Below are 20755 nucleotides of genomic sequence, written 5' to 3'. Positions count from 1 at the left end.
TGTCTGGCCTGGTCTTCTCTTTGTTGGGAGTTTTGATTACTGTTTTACTCTATTTGTCATTGGTCTGTTGAGGTTTTTTTTATTTTTATTCAGTTCAGGTAACTTGTGTTTCTAGGAATTTGTTTATTTCATCTAGGTTATCCAATTTGTCATTGTACAACTGTTCATAGTATCCTCTTATAATCCTTTTTATTTTCAATGACCTCCTCTACCTCTTTCATTTCTGATTTTAGTTACTGTGTCCTCTTTCCTCTTTTTTTCTTTGTCAGCTTAACTAAACATTAGTTGATTTCATTAAACTTTACAAAGAACTAACCTTTTGTTTTGATTCTATTGCTTTTCTCCTCTATTTCTTTTATCTCTATTCTACTCTTTGTTATTTTCATCCTTCTGTTAACTTTGGGTTTAGTTTCCTCTTCTTTTTCTAGATCCTTTAGTTATGAGATTAGGTGTCTGATATAAGATCTTTCTTAATTTAATGTAGGCATTTAGAGCTATATTCCCTCTCAGCACTACTTTTGCTGCATCCCATAAGTTTTGGTATGTTGCGTTTTCATTTTCATTTGTCTCAGGTTACTTCCTAAATTCCTAAATTCCCTTATGACTTCCTTCTTTGACCCACTGGTTAAGCGTGTATTGTTAAATTTCCACATATTTGTGAATTTTCCAATTCTTCCCCTTAATTTCTAGTTTTATTCCACTGTGGTCAGAAAAGATAATAATGTGTATCGTTTCAAACTTTTTAAATTTACTGACATTTGTTTTTTGACCTAACATATGGTCTATCCCGGAGAATGATCCATGTGCACTAAAGAATAAACTCTGCTGTTGTTATTGAAGTGTTCTGTATATGTGTTAGGTCTAACTGGTTTATAGTATCATTCAAGTCTTCTATTTCCTTACTGATATTTTGTCTAGTTATTCTTTTTTATTTCTATTCTTTTATTTAAACACATTAAAATTGTGAAATATAACATATATACAGAGAATGATAACTTTCAAAGTACAGTTTAAGAACAAGTGTTTAGAGAGAAAATTTCAAAAGTATAGTGTGGATTACAGTTGCACAATTTCACTTATTTCCTTCTAGCTGTTCTAATACACTAGAGACTAAAAAAAAAAATCTACATAATGATTCAGTAGTCATAATCCTTTGTTAAATCCTATCTTGTCTGTTGCTAAACCTCCCTCTCATTTGATCACTGTCTCAATCTTCAGGGATATCTGGGTAATGACCACTCTAACCTGTTCATATTAAAAAGGGTATCGAAATTATGGGGAAGGGGGATGCAGCAGGTTGAATGTTTCTTGAAGAGACTGGTAACTCTGGGTTTTGGGACTTATCTGGCATAGGAACAATCTGGAAGTTTTAAGTTTCTGAAAATAAACTTTGTGAGTGAAACTTTCATAATAAGAATGTCAGATAGGAACCTAGGAACCTGAGTATTCTTTAGGGTTTTCAGGAATACAGTTGGTTTGGGCTTGGCTTGCTGCGGCCATTGGCAATATCTAGCTGAAGCTTGCATAAGAGTAACCTCCAAGATAGCTTCTTGACTCAATTTGAAATCTCTTAGTCCCTGAAACCTTATTTGGTAACATTTCTTTTCCCCCTTTTGGTCAAAAAGGCAGTCTCAATCCCTTGATGTCAGGGCCAGGCTCATTCCTGGGAGTCATGTCCCACGTAAATTGGAGGGTAACGAATATATTTGCAGAGATGGGCTTAGAGAAAGGCTACATCTGAGCATCAGAAGAGGTTCTCCAGAAGTGACTTTTAGCTATAATTATAAGTAGGTCTAGCCTTCCCTTTACAGCAGTACGTTTCATAAGAGCAAGCCTCAAGATCAACACCTTACTTATTAAATAGAGGGTCCCTAATTTCACATAATATCTATTCTGTCCAAAATAAAATGTCTTACATTATCCTCATTTAGTTGTACAATCATCATCTCAATTTTAAACAATTATCATAACCCAGAACACCCCATAACTCTTATCCCCCTACCCAGTAATTTACCCCTAGTACTGGTGTGGTATTAGTAAGGTATTCCTATTAAATATAGTCCCATAGTATATAATAGGTAGTTTTCCCAATATACCATTCTATTAACTCTTTGTTCAAGTTTCATACCTTAGAAGTAGACCACGCAAGAACTTATTTATATTTGTAGTGCTAATCTGTAAGATACATGACTTTAAACAACCCCTTTCAACTGTGGTCTCCTTCACTGATACTTATAATCCCATTAGTGAACTGTCATCACCTCTGCCAATTCCCATACTTTTAAGTTCAATCTCTTTAACAAGTCTGTACATATTAGGTAATTGTTCCCCTTTCTCGAGTTTCTGCCTATCTCTAGGTCCCCTATATTCAACAGTTTTAAAACATTAATTTTACACTGTCCAGGTGGTTTATATTAGTGATACCATAATATATCTCTCCTTTTGTGTCTGACTTATTTCACTCAGCATTAAGTCCTTAAGGTTCATCTCCGTTGTCCCATGTTTCAGGACCTCATTCCTTTTACTGCTCATAGCATTCCATTGTATGTATATACCAAACTTTGTTTATTTATTCCTCGGTTGAAGGACATTTGAATTGTTTCCATCTTCTGGCAATTGCAAATAATGCTGCTATGAACATCGGAGTGCAAATGTCTGTTTGTGTCACTGCTTTCAGATCCTGTGGGTATATACCAAGTAGTAGAATTGCCAGGTTGTAGGGCAACTCGATATTTAGTTTTCTGAGGAATCACCAAATCGTTTTCCACAGCAGCTGTACCCATTACACATTCCCACCAGCAGTGGCTAAGAGTTCTAACTTCTCCACATTCTCTCCAGCATTTGTAGTTACTTGTTTGTTTAATGGCAACCATTCTTACATGTGTGAGAAGGTATCTCATTGTGGTTTTGATTTGTATTTCCTTAATAGGTAATGAAGATGAACATTTTTTCATGTGCTTTTTAGCCATGTGTATTTCCTCCTTGGAAAAAATGTCTTTTCATATCTTTGCCCATTTTATAATTGGGCTGTTTGTACTTTTGTCGTTGATTTGTAGATTTCTTTATATATGCTGGATATCAGTCCCTTCCCAGGTATATGGTTTCCAATATTTCTCCCATTGAGTTGGCTGCCTCTACACCTTTTTGTCAAAGACCTTTAAGGCACAGAAGCTTTTGATTTTGAGGAGTTCCCATTTATCTATTTTTTCTTTTATTGTTTGTGCTTTGGGTGTAAGATCTAAGAAGCTGCCTCCTATGACTAGGTCTTGAAGATATTTCCCTATATTACCTTCTAGAAGTTTTATGGTACTGGCTCTTATATTTAGATCTTTGAACCACTTTGAGTTAATTTTGTATAGGGTGTGAGGTAGGGGTCCTCTTTCATTCTTTTGGATATAGATGTCCAGTTCTCCCAGTCTCATTTGTTGAAGAGACTACTTTCCTTATATTTTAAAAAGCTAAATGATTACTTATTTACATGCATTCAACATCAAGGATCCATAAATAATGAATATAAAAGAAAAAAACTTCAGGAATTTGCTTAAAAATTGTCAGATGCTGCCAACTATCACAGGTGAATGAAAAGGAACTATACTAAAACTAAACCTAGTTTGGCACAGTCAAGAAATCTTAGTCGTGACTAATCAAATATTCTGGTTTATAACATTAGCACATGGGATTCTGATGAAAGTCATGGCAAATTGAAAGCTATTTTAGTTTTCACTGATAATTCAAAATTACCCTGCTAGTAAAAGTAGCAATATTCACTAAAAATTCCCAGAGCTACACTAGTTGGCTGGCATCAGTATGATTGTATGCAGGTACACATGGCATGCATTTTGACCAGATGGTTGTTCTTTAAAATTACACTTTCCTCAGGTAGTAAAATACAAACTGTCCCCCACTGCTGGGCTTACTTGGATCAGTGCTGGCCGAACTGAGCTGTGCACAGACATTGTCATTTTCCTGCAGAGCCTTTTTAAAGTAGAAAATCCCCAAATTGTGCTTGCTCATGGCGAAATGGATGCAACCGAGATTATTCCAGAACATGCATCTCAAGCATTCACCTGAGAAAAAGGCAAATACGTCCACAGAAAAATGTTACTGTTGACCTACGTTATACAAAAATTATTCTTAACCTAGCATGAATTAATTCTATTTACAATTCCACTTAGTCCCTATAAAACAGTTCACAAGACATTTGAAATTTTGGGAAAACATCTAAAAATTTTGTAATTCTTTCATTTAAAAATATGTGTTATTAATGGTGATAATATTATTTTAAGAAACCAACCCTGCATACTGATATTGTTAGCCTATTTATTTTTAAAAACATTTTTAACAGTAAGGAGATGATACAAAAATGCAACATACTAAATTATTAATAACTTAATATATGTGTACTATAGCCATATAAATAACTATGTAGAAATTGGAAAGAATAAAGCAAGTATATATGGAAAAAGCCAAAACACATCAAGTAAAGAACATAATAAATAAAATATTTTTGTTTAATAAATTGTAAGTATCCATTGTTTTTTTAAATTCATATTTATTTAAGTACCACTGCAGCTGAGCATCTTCTCGTTCGTTGGGCATTCGTATTTCTTATCCTGTAAACTGCCTCTTCCTATCCTTTACCCATCTTTCCCTTTGGTTAAAGGTGTTTTTCATATTGGTTATCTGTTGGTTTGTATGTTACAGATATTAATCCTGTTACATATATATCAATATTTTCCCCCATTCACAGTAGGAGGGGAGGGGAGAAAGAAAAGAAAAGAGAAAGAGCAAGAGTGAGGCTTCTTCTGCAGTGGAAATAAGTCATAAACTGAAATTCCAAGAATTTTCTGCAGCAGAAATACTGAAATATTTCCATTAAAAGTTAATATGAATTTCTAAAATCAGTAATTCTGAAGAGCAGTTAATGAAGAAAATCAAGCAATAAGGAGCAGAAGAGCTCAGGAATAAAAATAAAAATTTCACAATTTGCTTTTACCTGTTTTCATGAATCCTGGATGTTCAGCAATGTTTGAACTATTTAAAAGCTTCACGGCTTTTCGATAATTGCCTCTTAAGTATTCAAAATTGCTTTTGAGAAATAGAGAGGGTGCAGACTGTAAAGAAAATACAAGTTACTTATAATTTGTTTTCAGATGCTTAATGTGAGACCGTAATCATACTGGTGCACTGGCATGTGTTCAACAGCATACAGGAATCAGTTAAGTCATGGTCATAAAAAACTAAAATGCACACATTTTAACACTCAATCTTAAGTCTCTAAATTTTTCATTGCTCTCACAAACTAAAAAAATGAAACCTGTCTGAGGGCACCTTGCATAAGGGTCTACCTAAAAACAAATACATACAACATTTATGTGTAGGAATACAGTTTGTACAATAACTGATTGTCTTCCTCTATTATGCTACTAATTTGAAGCCAAGTTAAAAAACACAAAAAGGTTCTTCCTGTTAAGATATTATTAGAAAGACTGATCTGCCTTATTTTTTAGGATACAAATGCACCTTCCCTAGAATCTGAAGATACAAATAATCACTTTTCCAAGTAAGGAAAAAAGTGTCATTCTATGAAACAGAAGAATTTTCTAACAGATTGCTTTATTTGTGAGAGCTAATCTTGCTGTTCCAAAGACTGTGTTTTGTATTACAGAGCACCTTTCACTTCTCCTAAGAATCCTCACAGTAAAGGATGCAAAAGCATGCAGATATGTAGGGACTAAAAGCCCACCCAGGAGGATATCTGGGGTCTCTCTCTTATTATTTATTCACTTTAGCTTAGGAACAGGCTTTCCTTCTAAATCCTAGTTTATCCTTTGCTCTGCCTCCCATCCACCTGCAGACTGTTCTAGTCACTGAAGAAACAAGGTCTTTTCAAGGCTTACCTCAGGTGGCAGTATTCCCTCCTCAAGTTTTCTCTGATTTAGGTGTGACTATTAACACTGCATGATGATGATTTATTTTCCGGTTTGTCTCTCCCCCATACTATGACCTCCATTAAGGCAGAGATTACGACTTTTATCTCAAGAAAGGACTGATAATAGCTGGCTGGCCAGATGGCTAGTTAGCTATTTCCCTCCTAGCCTCAGGTTTATCCTCTCAGGTCTAGGCTACAATTGTTTTCTTCAAAAAACACTTACGTACTATCCCAATGGTTAACGTGGATTCTGCTTGAGATTTCTAGTGTCAAGTTACCTCAACTATGATTTCATATGTCTAAATTACATAAAAACATCAACATTTCTATTTCCTTCTGTGAGGACCCAGGGGCCCACCCCTGCCTCCATTTTGAGAGCAAGTCAATGCACGCAGCCACCTACATGGACTGGGACAGCCGTTAAAGGTCAGCAAACCCCCTCAGGGGGGAGAAAATGTATCCTCTTAAAACATTAAAAGCCCCCTTCCTGTGAATACCCAAATCTCACAAGACCCTGCTGAAACTCTGTTTTCATATACTATGGACCTAAGACTTTATAAGCCACCCCCTTGGCACTCCCCGCTCTCTTTTTATCCCAGTTCACTTTCCACAGCCAGCTATCACCATGGGATCATCTCCTGTTTTTAAGTCTCAATTAAACCCATGTCCACATCTGTGTCTGGCATGTTCTTCAGTCTTAGGGCTAAGCTTGGTTGTAATACTTCCTTATACCACCTTAAAAATTATTTAAAAACGGGGGTTGGGATGGAGGGAGTGGAAGGAAGGAGTGTTATCTCAAATACATTAGTGTAACTGAGAAGTTAGGATTTAAGGACTGATTATGATTACTGAATCATTATATAGATACTCCTTTTTACTTTTTGGTATACTAGAGTAGACAGAGGGAAATACCTGAAACCTGAATTGTAATCCAGCTGCCTTAATCTCTGATAATGATTGTATAGCCTTTATCTTGTGCCCTTGTGATTGTAAAACCTTGTGACTAACCTTCACTTGTACTCATTTATCCAGTTTTTCAACTTCAAAGTCTTATGATCACTAAAGACAGCCCCTAATGTTTATTAATGAAGGGTTTGGGTCAGCCCAGAATGAACCCACCCCAAGTACAAAGTTATCTTGTTAAACCAAAGCTGGATCTAACCAAAATGGGCCCGCCAGATATGCACAGTAGTTTAGACTTTAACTTACAAGTCACCTATACCTCATTATAATACTAAAAATCACACCCATCATCATATTAAGGCTGCCATTTTCTTACATACGTTCTGTGACTAAACATGTAATCAATCTGAGCATGCTCAATAACTAGATCACTAATGCAATTAGATTACATCATCTGGGGCCACTGTACTCATTATCCTAAAACCTGCCCATCTTTTAATGCTATAAAACTATCAGAATTACTGCAGTTTAGGGAGACAGATTTTGGACTGACAGGCCATCTGTTCTGCCGCTTCCTACCTGGCAATAAAACTCTTTCTCTTTTTGAAACCCAGTGTCTCAGGAATTGGTCATTTGAGCGCACTGGGCAAAAGAATCCACTGCCTTGGTCTGGTAACATTAGCACTACTGAATTGAAGGAATCGGCAAGCCAAAAATGATTTGGAAGGGGCAGGTTTTGGCTACAACTTAAATGTTAATCTTGAATAAATGTTTTGAGAATAATACTAAAAAGCCCCAACTAATCAAAATGTCTAACAATAACAAAATTTTGAAGTGAACTGTGATAAACTACTCAAAGAATATTAGGTAGCTATTACAAATGATGGTTTTGAAGGCTACATACCAAGAGAAATGCTTATCATAATTTTAAGTGAGAAACATAGTATACTACCTCACCACTCTGTAATATCAAGGTTTATATCTGGTTGTATTCTATAATAGACTAAGATAAATTATTTACTATTCATAAATACTCAAAATACTCAGAGTTCAAATAAGGTTTTAGGGAATAAAAGCCACAAATTGTAAAACAAAAGAAAAGCCTAGAAGAAACTTACATTTCCAGCAGTATTCATAACTGACTTGATTTCCCTTTTGCATGCTTTTAGGGACTTCATTTGGATATAAGCTCTCACTTTATACTGTTAAAGGAAAAATGCCAGTATGTAAGAACTATGATGAATTTACATACGATAATGTAGTTTTATTTTCTAGTTAAGGAAATTAAACCAAATCTAATTACAACAGTTATACCAGTTACTTGTAAAAGCAAGTTTACAAGTATCTTAAATATTCTATTTTGACTGTACTCCTGAAATGCACTCTAAAAAATTAAAAATATGGGAGAATAAAGTTTATACTTGAGTTCCAAGCAAAAGTCCTATCAATTCTTATAAGCATATGGCTAATTAACAATGAACTTTTAAATTCTACAAACTGATTTTATCATCTAATACATTCCCAGGCCATTTCTCTTAACTTTCTAGAGAGTATTAAAAGAAATTTTATTGCAAAATATATGTATAAAGATAAAGGTGCAGCTAAACTACACATCAAAGCCAAATAAATGTACAAGCCTTAATTGATTGCTTTCAATAATCTATGACATTGCTTCCTCATTCATAACTACAAGTAAATATACATGATGATAACGTTTTAATATTTACCCTACCTGATGTATCTTTGATTTTGCAGCTTCTATTAGAGCTCCATTTTCAGCTCTATGATTAGATCCATCTTTGATGGTGTTATTACCAGCCTGCAGGGTGGTAAAACAAAGTTAACCAAAATTATATATTTTTAAACAGTGATTTCCAACTGAGTTACTCTGAGAGAGATTTTCAAAATTCAGAATCCCAGGTACCATTCCCAGAGTTTAAGGTTCAGTGGTCTGGAACGAGGGACAGGAAACTCTATTTAGCTAAGAGAAGCTCAGTGTTGAGCATAACACTGGTCCAGGTTAAAAAAGAACAGATACTACTCAGGTAAAATTCAGACTATCTTTCTAAAACTCATGTGTCATTCCCTCCTTAAAAACTTTTTCTGGTATAGTCAGTACCAACAAGATCAAGTCCTAAATTTCTATTATTCAAAGTTCTTCAGAATTTGACCCATTACTCATGTTGTCCATTCTCTCCCGCCACTCTCCGTTACATTCCTCAGGTATTACCCATTCCAGATTACCAGAAATTCTCCCAGCACACCAGATTCTCACACCTCTAAGCTTTGCTCGTGCTATTCTCTCGACCAGGATAGTTATTCTTCTCACTTCTCCTTTTTTGGCTTGTCAAAATATTATCATCTTTTAAGGTCCTATTCAAACATTGAAGCTCCTCTGAGGTATTCCCTAACCTCCCTTCAACCTGCCTGTGAACAGGTATTGCTCAATATCTCCTCCCACAGACCCGAGTTCCTCAGAAAGCAAGAATGTTTTCAATTTTGTTACCTTAGTATCTAGCAGAGTTTCTGATATATAGTAAGCACACAAAAGTCTGTTGAACTGAATTACATTTCATGAAATGTAACAAGTAATGGATATAAAAATGAAATGCTTTACTACAGTGTTTAGGAATAATACTAATATTATTCAATGAAATTCCTTATATACACTCACTTATTAAGCTGAAAAACAATAACAAAAATGTATACAGGCAGAAAGAATGATATTGACAATCTGTTTTCTGCAAATACACTTTTTTTTTTTTAAACAAAGGGGCAGGAATGGGAAGAAAGGCTATCCATTGACAATTAGGAACACAAACAAAAGGAAAAACATAATACCCAACATGTATTCTTAGTATCACTAAGTATCTTTACAGAACACGATGAAGTTTAATCAACATAAATATTCGCTGACTCTTTTTGAGGAACTTTATGGATAAAATTTTCCCCCAGGGAAGCTACACTGTTTTGGAAAATGGTTTGGAACATTCCTCAGAAGCTTGAACATATGACTCAGCAATTCTACTCCTGTATATATACCCAAGAGCAATGAAAACATGTCCACACAAAAAATTTGTATACCAATGTTCATAGCAGCATTATTCCTAATAGCCAAGAGACAGAAACAATTCAAATGTCCATTAACTGATGAATGGATAAACAAATGTGATATATCCATATAATGGAAAATTGTTAGGCCATAAAAAAGGAATGAAGTACTAATTCATGCTATGACATAGATGAACTTTGAAAACATTAAGCTCAGTGAAAAAAGCTAGCCACAAAATGCCACATATTATATGATTTCATTTATATATGTCTGAAATAGGCAAGTCCTTTGAAACAGAGAATAGATTAGTAGTTGCCAGGGACTGTGGGGAGGAGGAACTGAGGAGTGACTGTTAATGTACACGAGGCTTTCTTTTTGATGTGATGAAAATGTTCTGGAGTTAGACAGTGGTGATGGCTGCACAACTCTGTGAATATGCTAAAACCCACTGACTGTACACTTTAGAAGAGTAAATTTTACGGTATAAGCATCACATTACATATAACAAAACTGTTAAAATAAAAATATCTCATAACCACAAATATTATTCATACTTTGAAGTTTAGTCTGATCACCTTGGAACACTCACCTCATTCTTTCCATTTTTGTTATTGTTGCCCTGTGAAATCATTTTTTCTAGGACAGCAAGAAGATGCAAAGATTTCTCAGCTTGGTAGGTTAATATATACAGGTCTACAAGCAAAAAACACACAGCTTGGGCAAATTTTTCCTCTGGGGGTGAAAAAACACAGAGAAAGCAAAGTCATAATCCAAAGTGAAGTAAACATCTCAGACCACCCCCGTCAATAAAGAATGCAAAGTTCTAAAAAGCAAAGCCTAAGTTCTTACTCAAGCAAATACACATCATCTAGAGCCACAAATGGAAGAAACATGCAATGCCAACTATGCCGTTCTATTAGGCACTTCCAGGCTTCTCATTTCAAGGATTCCTGTGACTGAACCTCCCTTGGCAAAATATCTGCCAAATACCAGCACATGCAAAGAGGGGTAATACTTTGGGTGGAAGGAAGTCTGAATTTCAGGTCCTGCTCTGCCACTTACTAGCTGTGTGGTCTTTACATATCATTTAACTTTTTAGGCTTCAGCCACCTGACCTATAAAATGGGAAGAATACTTTACCTGCCTGAAGGCAGGAGCTGGACCAGGTGATCTCTGAGTTCCCTTCTAACTTTAGGAAGGTCTATGACTCTATGAAATAGATTTCCTTTCTAGGTCACAGAGAAGGGGAAAAGAAACAATTTGATTATAGAGACTACATACCTGTGTAAAAAAAGCAAGATGTGGATTAGAGTATATTAGAAAATTGAGACAGCCAAGAGGAAAATACATAGAGGAGGTCTTCAAAGGAAGAAAGACCCAACAGAGGAAAGGTGACCTTGTGTGGAAAAAAAATGATTTTCCTTTTCTTTCACAAAAGAAGATAAAAGGAAAAAGATAAAGAAAAAATAAGACCTAAAAGAAGCCTAGAGTCAGCCTTCATAATCAAGAAGAGAAGTTTCAGAAAGTCCTAAGAAACTCCTGAAGGATTTTGCTGCTTCCATTCTTACTCCTAAACAGCAGCCAGAGTATCTATTTAAAACAGAAATCACTGCAGTTGATGTGCAAAAGTCACACATCTCCAATGGCTTCCCACCACACTTAAAACCAGAAGTCCTTACCTAGGTTAAGAGGCTTTACCTGCTCTACCCGGGCTACTTGTGACTTCATTTCCTACCATCCTCCCCACCTAGCTCCAGTTCCTCTCACACACCAAACAGGCTCTCACCTGGGGACTTTTGCATATACTACTCCCTCTGGCTGGAAGGTTTTCTCCTTTGAGAGTCACATGGCTCACTTCCTCCCATTATTCTTTCATCCAAGACCTTCCTTAATTATCTTATCTAAAAATAACATCCTCCAGCAATTTCTATCCCCTTACCCATTTTAGCTTTACTTAATAGCATTTAACTACTTCACATTATATGACATACTTATTGTGTTGCTTTCTCTCCCACTGGAGTCTAATAAGCTTAATGAGAGTAAAGAGTTTCTCTTTTTTTGTTCATTGCATTATCCCAAGGACCCAGAACAGTGCCTGGCCCATATTTCATCCTCAATAAATGTATGTTACATGAAGAATCCAAATAATCCAAGTTAAAAAAAAATAATTTTCAAAGGAAAAAAAAAACAGATTTTTGACTACTGACTAGAGAGTTTGTGCTATACTGTTCAGCCATATTACGGGATAATGGGATTTTGTGAATTGTTCTGGGACTCTAAAAACTATCAATAATAGTAACTTTATAGGAAAATAGATCTGTGCCATCTCAAAAGTAGAATTCTGATTTCTAATTACACAGAAGAAAGGAAGTGATCACTTGCTACAAAATCCCTTACCACTGATGTCTCTCTTGTCCCATATGTCCGATAGCTACCACACCCTCAAGATTGAGAAAAAAAAAAGGGCAAACAACACAAAAATGCCTCCCAGAGCCACTATAATCAGTTGCATAACCAGTAGTCAGCAAAAGGGGGACCCTGTAACCCTGTATACTTCCCAAAGCACCAAAGAGGAGCAATCACAGTGTACCACATGTCCTGTAGTAACCACATCAGCAATCAGTTGTTCATAAACCAGGAATTCCATTTGTTTTTTTGAATTAAAAAAGGAAGTAACCATTATTCAAGCATATTACTTGTTTAAGATTATGGGTGTAAAAATTTCTCTTAGAAGTTAGAATAATGAAGAAACTGAGAAACAGACAAAAATGTGAATCACAAATGAAATCTGACTGCCTGTGGGCTAGAAACTGTCTGCTCTAACAACCATTTCCCAAGTCCAACTTTCCCTGTGCTGCTTTATTTATTTGCTCCCTCTCTTTTAATTTGCCCTTACCTTTCTTACTACTCCTACTTGAGGCTAGAAGTACTTAGTTAAGACAACAAAAAAGCTAACATAGTACTCTATGAGTACCCACAAAAATTTCAGTTCAGTAACAGACAAAATAGGAAATGCTATGCTGATCCCTAACATTCCAGAACACTCATAGGAAAGGATCAGATACTCCAAGGTGATGTTTAAATAGCAAAAAACACAAACAAATAAACAAAGAAAAACCAAAAATTGGTTAGTCTATCCAACCAGAAACAGCATTGTAAACAAGTCATCTTCAAAAAATTAAGGAGGTTTTATTAAAAAATGGATTCATTTAAAAATTATATAATTTTTAGCTTTTCTAATCATTAAGAAAACCTGACACAGCTTTTTTTTCTTTCTTGAAATACTGACATGTAATTCTTTGATATAGGTAATCTAAATAGAAGCACCAAAGAACTTTGCAAATATGAGAAGATAGGGATATTTCTGACTTGACAGATAACACACCAAAAGGTTCTATGAACTGATAAAGTTTCTCGCCAACTGATATTGCTTCTGTATACTGCCGCAAGTGATAAAGAATGACTGCTTGATTGTAATACAACATGCTGTTTTCAACATCATCTAATCCATCCATTTCTTCAACAGCTGAGTGGACCTATAAAACAATCAACAGGGACTATATTTTAACAACAGTAGGGAAAGAAAACAGAAAAGTGAATATGAATAAACATGAACATGGGCCTACACTTCTTATTCTTAATTTTTCCACTTTCAACAGCACCTCTATACTTTAATCTTGCATATTAAAAATTATTTCATTCGCCTGTTTCATTCATGATAAAATTCTGTTATAAAGAAAACATTCTGGTGGAGCTTCATTAAGTACCCAGCACAAGGCAAGGTACTTCTCTTCCTTGCCATTGTGAAGTTATCTTCCCTGTTTTAATTACCAATAGGGCTTCTGAGTAGAATTCCCACTTTCCAGCCTCCTGAGCTGCAAGAGGCAACATGGGAGTGGGCAAACTCAAAATGAGTTTTCCCACACACACACACACAAAAACATTCTGCAATATGTAAAGCCTGATTCCATTTTGTAAAAACAGTAACTAACTTCTTACAATGTACACGGGTTTGCTATCTTAAACTTTTTACAGACACATCTCATTTAATCCTTACCAGGACACCAATAGTATTATCATTCCCATTTTATAAATAAGAAAACATAGACAACTTAATTATCTTGCCCAAGGCCACATGGCTAGGAATTATATTTTCTGATTTTCCAATAATGATCACATTTTGTTCCCATGATAGAAAAAAAAAGGAATAAAGGAATAAAAACTTTTAAATGTAACAAACAATAAAAAAATATCATGCCACAAATGTGGCATGGGCTTTAGTAGAAATCCAATATCCACAACTGACACCAAAAGAAAAAAAATCAAAACACTTTGCATTTTAAGGCTAATGGACTATTTGTATACCCTTTCTGTAAGCTGTAATAATAAGCTTTTAAATTGTAATCAAGTTTTTGCAACCATCCAGTAATTTCTTAAAACATGAAATTGGAATTCTACCTTAATTAAAACTGACCCTTCCTTGCCATTTTGAAGATTGCAATAAATTACTGTGCAATGTTAAGTAATTTCTTCTAAGATTGATATTTCCCTATATTAGACAGTGGAACTGTGGTATATATAGATTTAACAACCTTGGTTTGCATACTGGCAAGGAACCTAAAAGTTCAAGACACTTGGTGATTTTTGTAATTTGACTTCTACAGACTTCAGTCAGCCATGTGGCGAGCTGGGTAGAGGGTTTCAATGTTAACAAGAGATCCTAGTTGACCAACAGCATGTGCATTTCAGTGAGTTTGGGGGCTCTCTATAATCTTTGCTTATAAAGTCACTGTCTTCAAGTGATTAAAAACAGTCACTTTAAATAAAGAGAGAAAACTTAATTTCCAAAAAAAGACAACTGTTCTTAGTAGTTTTGTAATGGAGAGAAAATAAACTAAGAAAGTTAATCCTTAGCCAGAAAATAGAGGGATTTTGAATAAATTAAGGAGTTTTGGATTCAGTAACGTTTGAACTCATGACATAAATAATATAATTCACCAAGATAATCTAGTTATTGCTCCAGACAGAACAAATATTATTCATTAAATGAGATAAAGTGGTAATGAAAGTGGAATATGTTGAAAAGGTGGGCCACTGGGCCCAGGACATGTGGCCCTGGACAGAAGTATGATTTAGAAAAAGGCAGGAGACATAAGTACAAATATTTCAAGGAAACTCAAGAGTTGAAGGAATATAGGGAGGCTATTAAGTCAACCTTTTTAGAGTAAAGACTGGTGAAAGGATCTCAAAAAGCCATTTTCTTGGCTTAACAGGAAGTTTGCAGGAGTCTTTTATTTTAAAAGAAGTTATCTAGGTACTGAACTTCTGCTCAAGGACCAAACCAATTTATACTGAAAAAAAACTGTCCATTGAGTCAGAGGTCAATGTACTTGACATCTATCAACAAATATCATCTTTCTTTTGATTTTGGAGCTCCATATAAAGTCATGCCTAATAATACTACAGCAATGATGAAATGTGATCACATATAAGTTTATGAAGACTCAGGTGGTTACAAGCACAGGCTTAAGAGTCAGAAGGCCTGGCTCAAATATTGCTCCCCCCCTTACTACCTGTATAAATTAAAATTATTAGTCTCTCTAAGGCCCAATTTTAAAACAGTACCTAGTATTGGAATAGATGAAGGGAAATACCTGAAACTGTTAACTGCAACCTAGTAGCCTTCATTATTGAAGACAACTGTTTAACTATATAGCTTACACTATGTGACTGTGTGATTGTGAAAACTTTGTGGTCCCCACTCCCTTTATACAGTGTATGGACAGATGAATAGAAAAATGAGGGCAAAAGGTAAATGAATAATAGGGAGGGATGGGAGGTGAGATATTTTCGGTATTCTTTTTTACCTTAACTTTAATTCTTATTCCTTTTTTGTGTGAGGTAATGAAAATGTTCAAAAATTGATTGTGGTGATCAATGCACAACTATATAATGGTACTGTGAACAACTGACTGTACACTGTGGATGATTGTATGGTATGTGAATATATCTCAATAAAATTGAGTTAAAAAAAAAAACACAGTACCTAACAGTACCTATTCCTCAAGGGTTTAATGTGAGGATCATATGAAATAAGGCATAAAAAAGGCTTAACATGATACCTGGAGAAAAGCACTCAATAAATATTGGATATTATTCTCATTTTTCATTGAATTTTAGTAGGGTTTAACAATTACTTTATTCCTATATATAATTCTGAAGAGCCTAAAGGGGTCGTGTATTTCTCAACTGTACCACATTTTAGAGTGATACTATGTGGTATAGTGGTACTCATGAATATAGGAAAGGAGCTTGAAAATGTCTCAAGACCTTCTACAGCAAAAAGCAGTCACTAAAATTACAATCCTAGAATCAAACAAACTTGGGTTCAAGTAGCTCTTACTACTTAAAACCTGTATGTCTTTGAACAATTAACACAAGCTCTCTGTCCCTCAGCTTTCCCATCGATAAAATGAGAACTACAGTAGCTACTTCACTGGGCTGCCAGAAAGAATAAGATAGATGTTGCATACAACATGCTTATTTAGCACAGGGCCCTGTCAGGTAGTAAGCATTAAATGATTGCTAGCCAATCCTATCATCATTATCATTGTTATTGGCCCTCTTGGAACACTGGGGTCCAGCCCTGTGACGGGAGAAAAGTTGCTGTTAGGACCACACCAATGACCAGTGGAATACCCAAACTATATGTAAATCCAAATATCTGCTATTTAATTGTCTCCTAATCAAAAATTCTAAAACTTGATTTTATTGTTAATAATTAGATCTCTGCAGTTACATCTTGGCAGCTGAGCTTCTTCATATGTTTCTACTTTAATTCTTTCTCAAAACTCCAGAGCCAATCCAAATATGGTATATTATTAGTCTACTGCATTCAAGTTAATAAAAAAAAAACACAAAATAAAATCACAAAACATACATTTCTCTCCTAGAATAATTTTATACAAATAAAATTAATATTAACAAATATTCCAGATATATTAGAAATTGTGGCATCAATACTAGACAAGAAATCACATCTATTTTCCTTAGCTATTTGTATTTCACAAATTAAAGAATACCACAATATTTTTATAGCAAAATTCACTGTGTATCACCTGATTCTTCAGTTGGTTAAGCGTTTGTCTCAAATTATCTGTTGTCGTTTGGTTATTTTTAAAAAACTCAGCTACTGCTGTATTCAAAATTATTTTATAATCATCTTTGTTTATATCTTGTAGGCAGGTAAGATGTTGCAGACAAGCATCATAATTTCCAGCCTAAAAAAGACCACACACATACAAAATTCATACTGGTTTTAAGAAAACTTCACTTATTTCTGAAAATATTATACTCATCTTTATTTTTAAAAATCTTCAAAAGAAAGTTATAGCCCCTCTACATACAATAACTGAAGCCACTATATGAAAGCAATACTCAAGACAACTAAGAAAGTGTGGATATTTATTTCCTAAGACTCAAACTCCGACACCGACATAAATATACATATTGGGTGGAGGGGTACTATACCTGAGGCTGGCCAATAAAAGCAATAGTATGATTAATTACTCCAAATTTTAATTTCTAATAAATATGCTTTGACTATCCCGGTAACAAGTTCTGTTTCCATGCAGGCAACCTGATAACCAAATAAGGTTTTCATACACATCATTTAATGTCAGAAAAATGAAAACAAACTTTTGGAGGAGTCCTTTTTAAAGTAATTCAAGAAAAAGAATTGAACAGAGTACTGAATGAAAAGACTTACACACATATTTACAAATCTAATTTTTAAAAATTTAAAAACAACAGTGGTATAATTAAAACATTTTTATGAAAACACAAAAAACTGGGAATCGCTCAAATTACTCCCATTCCTTTCACCATATTTAGTCAAAACAAACCTCAAAAAGTGGTTTTAGTTTAAAACTCAACGTACTTCTCTCTAAACTTAACTCCTGAATTATTACAGCACAAAAATTATAAATTTAAAAATTAATTATGGAAAGCTTCATATGTGACAGAATCCTACAAATTGGGATTAAGAGAAACCATTTTCTTACTGTGAAAGCTTGAAAAGCACTGCTTGACAACTCCTTCTCTTGATCAGTGATCCCAGAGGACTGACCTGTCCCTTCATGTTTCTCTGCTCCCTGATCTGTAAACATACAAAGTTTTACAGTTCTTTAAAAATAAAAGTTGTGCAGTGAATTTGTTCCTAGTCCTCTTCTTGTCTGCTTTCTAATGAAGTTGCCAAAGTTAAGTCTCTCTCAAGTAAAATAGCTAATTAGTGTTATGAGTAAGAAGCCACTCCTCTGAAAAAGAAATGTTTCCCCAGGCTATAAGTCAAGCACAATGATAAGTCAAGCACAATAAAATCTATCACTTATATAAGGACTGCAGCTTTGTTAATCAGGACATTCAGGCTGAGAATGCCCTGCTCTCCTAAAAATATTGGACCTGCCACCCAGCCATATACTGGGAGTCCCGCAAATTCAAGAACTATGCCAGGACCTGGAGACACAGGAAATTATAAATATAGGTACCATGTCTTCAAGCAGTTTATAATCTAGGTGGAATATAGTAACATTTAGCAATTAGAAAACAAATTTATAAGGACTCAGGTAATTTCTAGGCAAAGAATAAATGTTTTCATAGTCTCATGAATAAAAAGGCCAAAGAACAATATGTTTAAAAAGCTTGCTTAACATGAATAAGTGTTCACATCCATTCTAAGTAAAAATTAATGCTTCTATTTGGCTGGAAAAACTATCTCCCACCCCCAAAATTTACTATTTTAAAAATTAGATTTTTAAATTTGATAACAGAATCCCAACACAGAAGTAAAATCTCAGCTGAACAAAGTTTCAAGCTACTGAAAACAAAACCATTTAAGTAAAAACACTTTTAAATGCTCTGATAAATGCTTCAATAAATTCTGTATTTCCCTGAAAAGTCATCATCACTCCCCAAAATCCCTCCCAAATTATCTCACCTCTTCCTGTTCACAGTGGATCTTTCTAGACTAAGCCCAGTCTATATATTGTGGTAGATAAGGTAAGGGTGGGGGCAGACTCACAGAACCTTTCCTCCATTTTCTCCTTGGGAGCCTGGAGCCTTGATGTCAGATGATAGGAATCTAAATTGTTAAATCACACTCTATAGAAAGTGATGCTTAGTTTTTACAAATTTCAAGCTCCCTCTCTGTAAATAACATAATTAGCGCAATTAAAAAATGTTCCATTTATGAACCATCGACTATAATTAATAGTACAATAATAAGAATGTGCTTTCATCAACTGTACACATGTACTACACCAATGCAAGATGTTAATAATAGTGATAAAAATGGGAACTCTGTATTTTATGCATGACTGTTCTGTAAATCCACAATTTCTCTTAAAAAAAACAAAACAAACTGAAGTACTGCTTCATGCTAATGCATAGACAAACCTTAAAAACATAATGTTTATATCAACTGATGAACAGAAGGGCGAACCACAGAGTATAAAGACGGAATATTGAGTGGCTGCAAGAAGGAATGAAGTTGTGTGGCATGCAACTAGATGAATGAACTTTGAGGACAGTATGTTGAGTGAAATAAGCCAGAAACAAAAGGACAAATAATATGATATCACTAATATAAACTAACTATAATAAGCAAACTCTGAGAACTGAATTGAAGAGCATAGATTATCAGAGGACAGAAAGTGGGCAGAGATTGGGCAATCGATGATTAAGGAGTACAGAATGTTCAAATAAGGCTCATTGGAAAGGTTCCTAGATTGTAAGCTTTTACAGCAGCCACATCTATTCCTGAGTTTTAACTGTTATTTCTAAATTCTGAGATGCTGTGCTCTTTGTGTATAACCTGGTAGTTCCCTGGAACATTAGGTATCTGTGTGACACCTGCAACTTAGAATTAAGAGTTCTGTAGCTCTGAAAGTCAGCATTACTCTATACAACAACTGTAAAGAAGCTGAAAAAGAAATCAGACTTAAATTAGAGATGTGAATGACATGGACCTGTTTAGGTCTAAAGAAAATCTGAATACAGGGCAAAGGATGATACTGTTTGTATTTTAAAACTTCAACTTGTGTGTGAGACCTATTTATTTGGTCCAAAATTTAAATTTTCTGTAGCACACTATCTAATTTAATCTGTCTGATCAGTTTATTTAAACAACCTAATCACATGGAACCCAAATAGGGAATGAGATCTTACTATTCTGTACAGGTAAATGTAATATCCAGATACATCCCAGAGTATTTGGGGCAGAAAAAAAAAAAAAATATTTGTGAAGTCCCCTTGAGGGACGGGGGAAAATGTAGAACTGTTAAACTTCCACACCTAGGGAATTCCTGATATTCTCTCAAGCATTAGGGACTCCTAATTTAATAACCCAAGCCCTTGATCTTGAGGCTTGCCCTTACGAAACTTATTTCTGCAATGGCGGAGCTCTGCCTGCTCATAATTATGCCTTAGAGTCACCCTCAGAGAGCCTCTTCTGTTGCTCAGATGTAGCCCCTCTCTCTCTGCCAACTTTGCAAATAAACTCACTACCCTCCCTCCGTACATGGGACATGACTCCCAGGGATGTAATTCTCCTTGGCAATGTGGGACATGACTCCAAGGATGAGCCTGGCTCTGGCATTGTGGGATTGAGAATGCCTGCTTGACCAAAAGGGGAAAAAGAAATGGAACAAAATAAAGTTTCAGTGACTAAGAGATTTCAAAGAGTCAAGTGGTCATTCCGGAGGTTACTCTTATGCAAGTTTTAGCCAGATACTGCAAACTACTACAGTATGCCAAGCCCTAACCAACGTTATTTCTAAAAACCCTAGGGAGTACCCTGGGCTCTAAGTCTT

At 35.0% G+C, this 20755-nt stretch overlaps 1 protein-coding gene across 5 annotated transcripts in view; it reads right to left on the bottom strand.

The window, feature by feature from the left end:
* CNOT10 (CCR4-NOT transcription complex subunit 10) overlaps positions 1 to 20755 on the bottom strand; it is a 75096-nt gene that overhangs the window by 32681 nt on the left and 21660 nt on the right. For 4 of the 5 annotated variants that reach the window (XR_005218421.1, XM_037846631.1, XM_037846640.1 and 1 more), the window contains exons 2-9: positions 17951 to 18045; positions 17006 to 17167; positions 13273 to 13423; positions 10477 to 10619; positions 8568 to 8654; positions 7954 to 8037; positions 4997 to 5114; positions 3918 to 4067 (exon numbers count right to left, since the gene is read on the bottom strand). Coding sequence is in view for 4 of the 5 variants with exons in the window: in XM_037846631.1 (XP_037702559.1) it covers positions 3918 to 4067; positions 4997 to 5114; positions 7954 to 8037; positions 8568 to 8654; positions 10477 to 10619; positions 13273 to 13423; positions 17006 to 17167; positions 17951 to 18045 (990 nt within the window). In the remaining variant the exon portion in view is untranslated. The remainder of the gene's footprint in view (positions 1 to 3917; positions 4068 to 4996; positions 5115 to 7953; positions 8038 to 8567; positions 8655 to 10476; positions 10620 to 13272; positions 13424 to 17005; positions 17168 to 17950; positions 18046 to 20755) is intronic. The other variant, XM_037846651.1, reaches the window with a different exon arrangement.

The sequence above is a fragment of the Choloepus didactylus genome, chromosome 1 (genome assembly GCF_015220235.1).
Source record: "Choloepus didactylus isolate mChoDid1 chromosome 1, mChoDid1.pri, whole genome shotgun sequence".
NCBI lineage: Eukaryota > Metazoa > Chordata > Mammalia > Pilosa > Megalonychidae > Choloepus > Choloepus didactylus.
The sequence above is the reverse complement of the archived record's forward strand: the minus strand, read 5'-3'. Positions and strand labels throughout refer to the sequence as shown.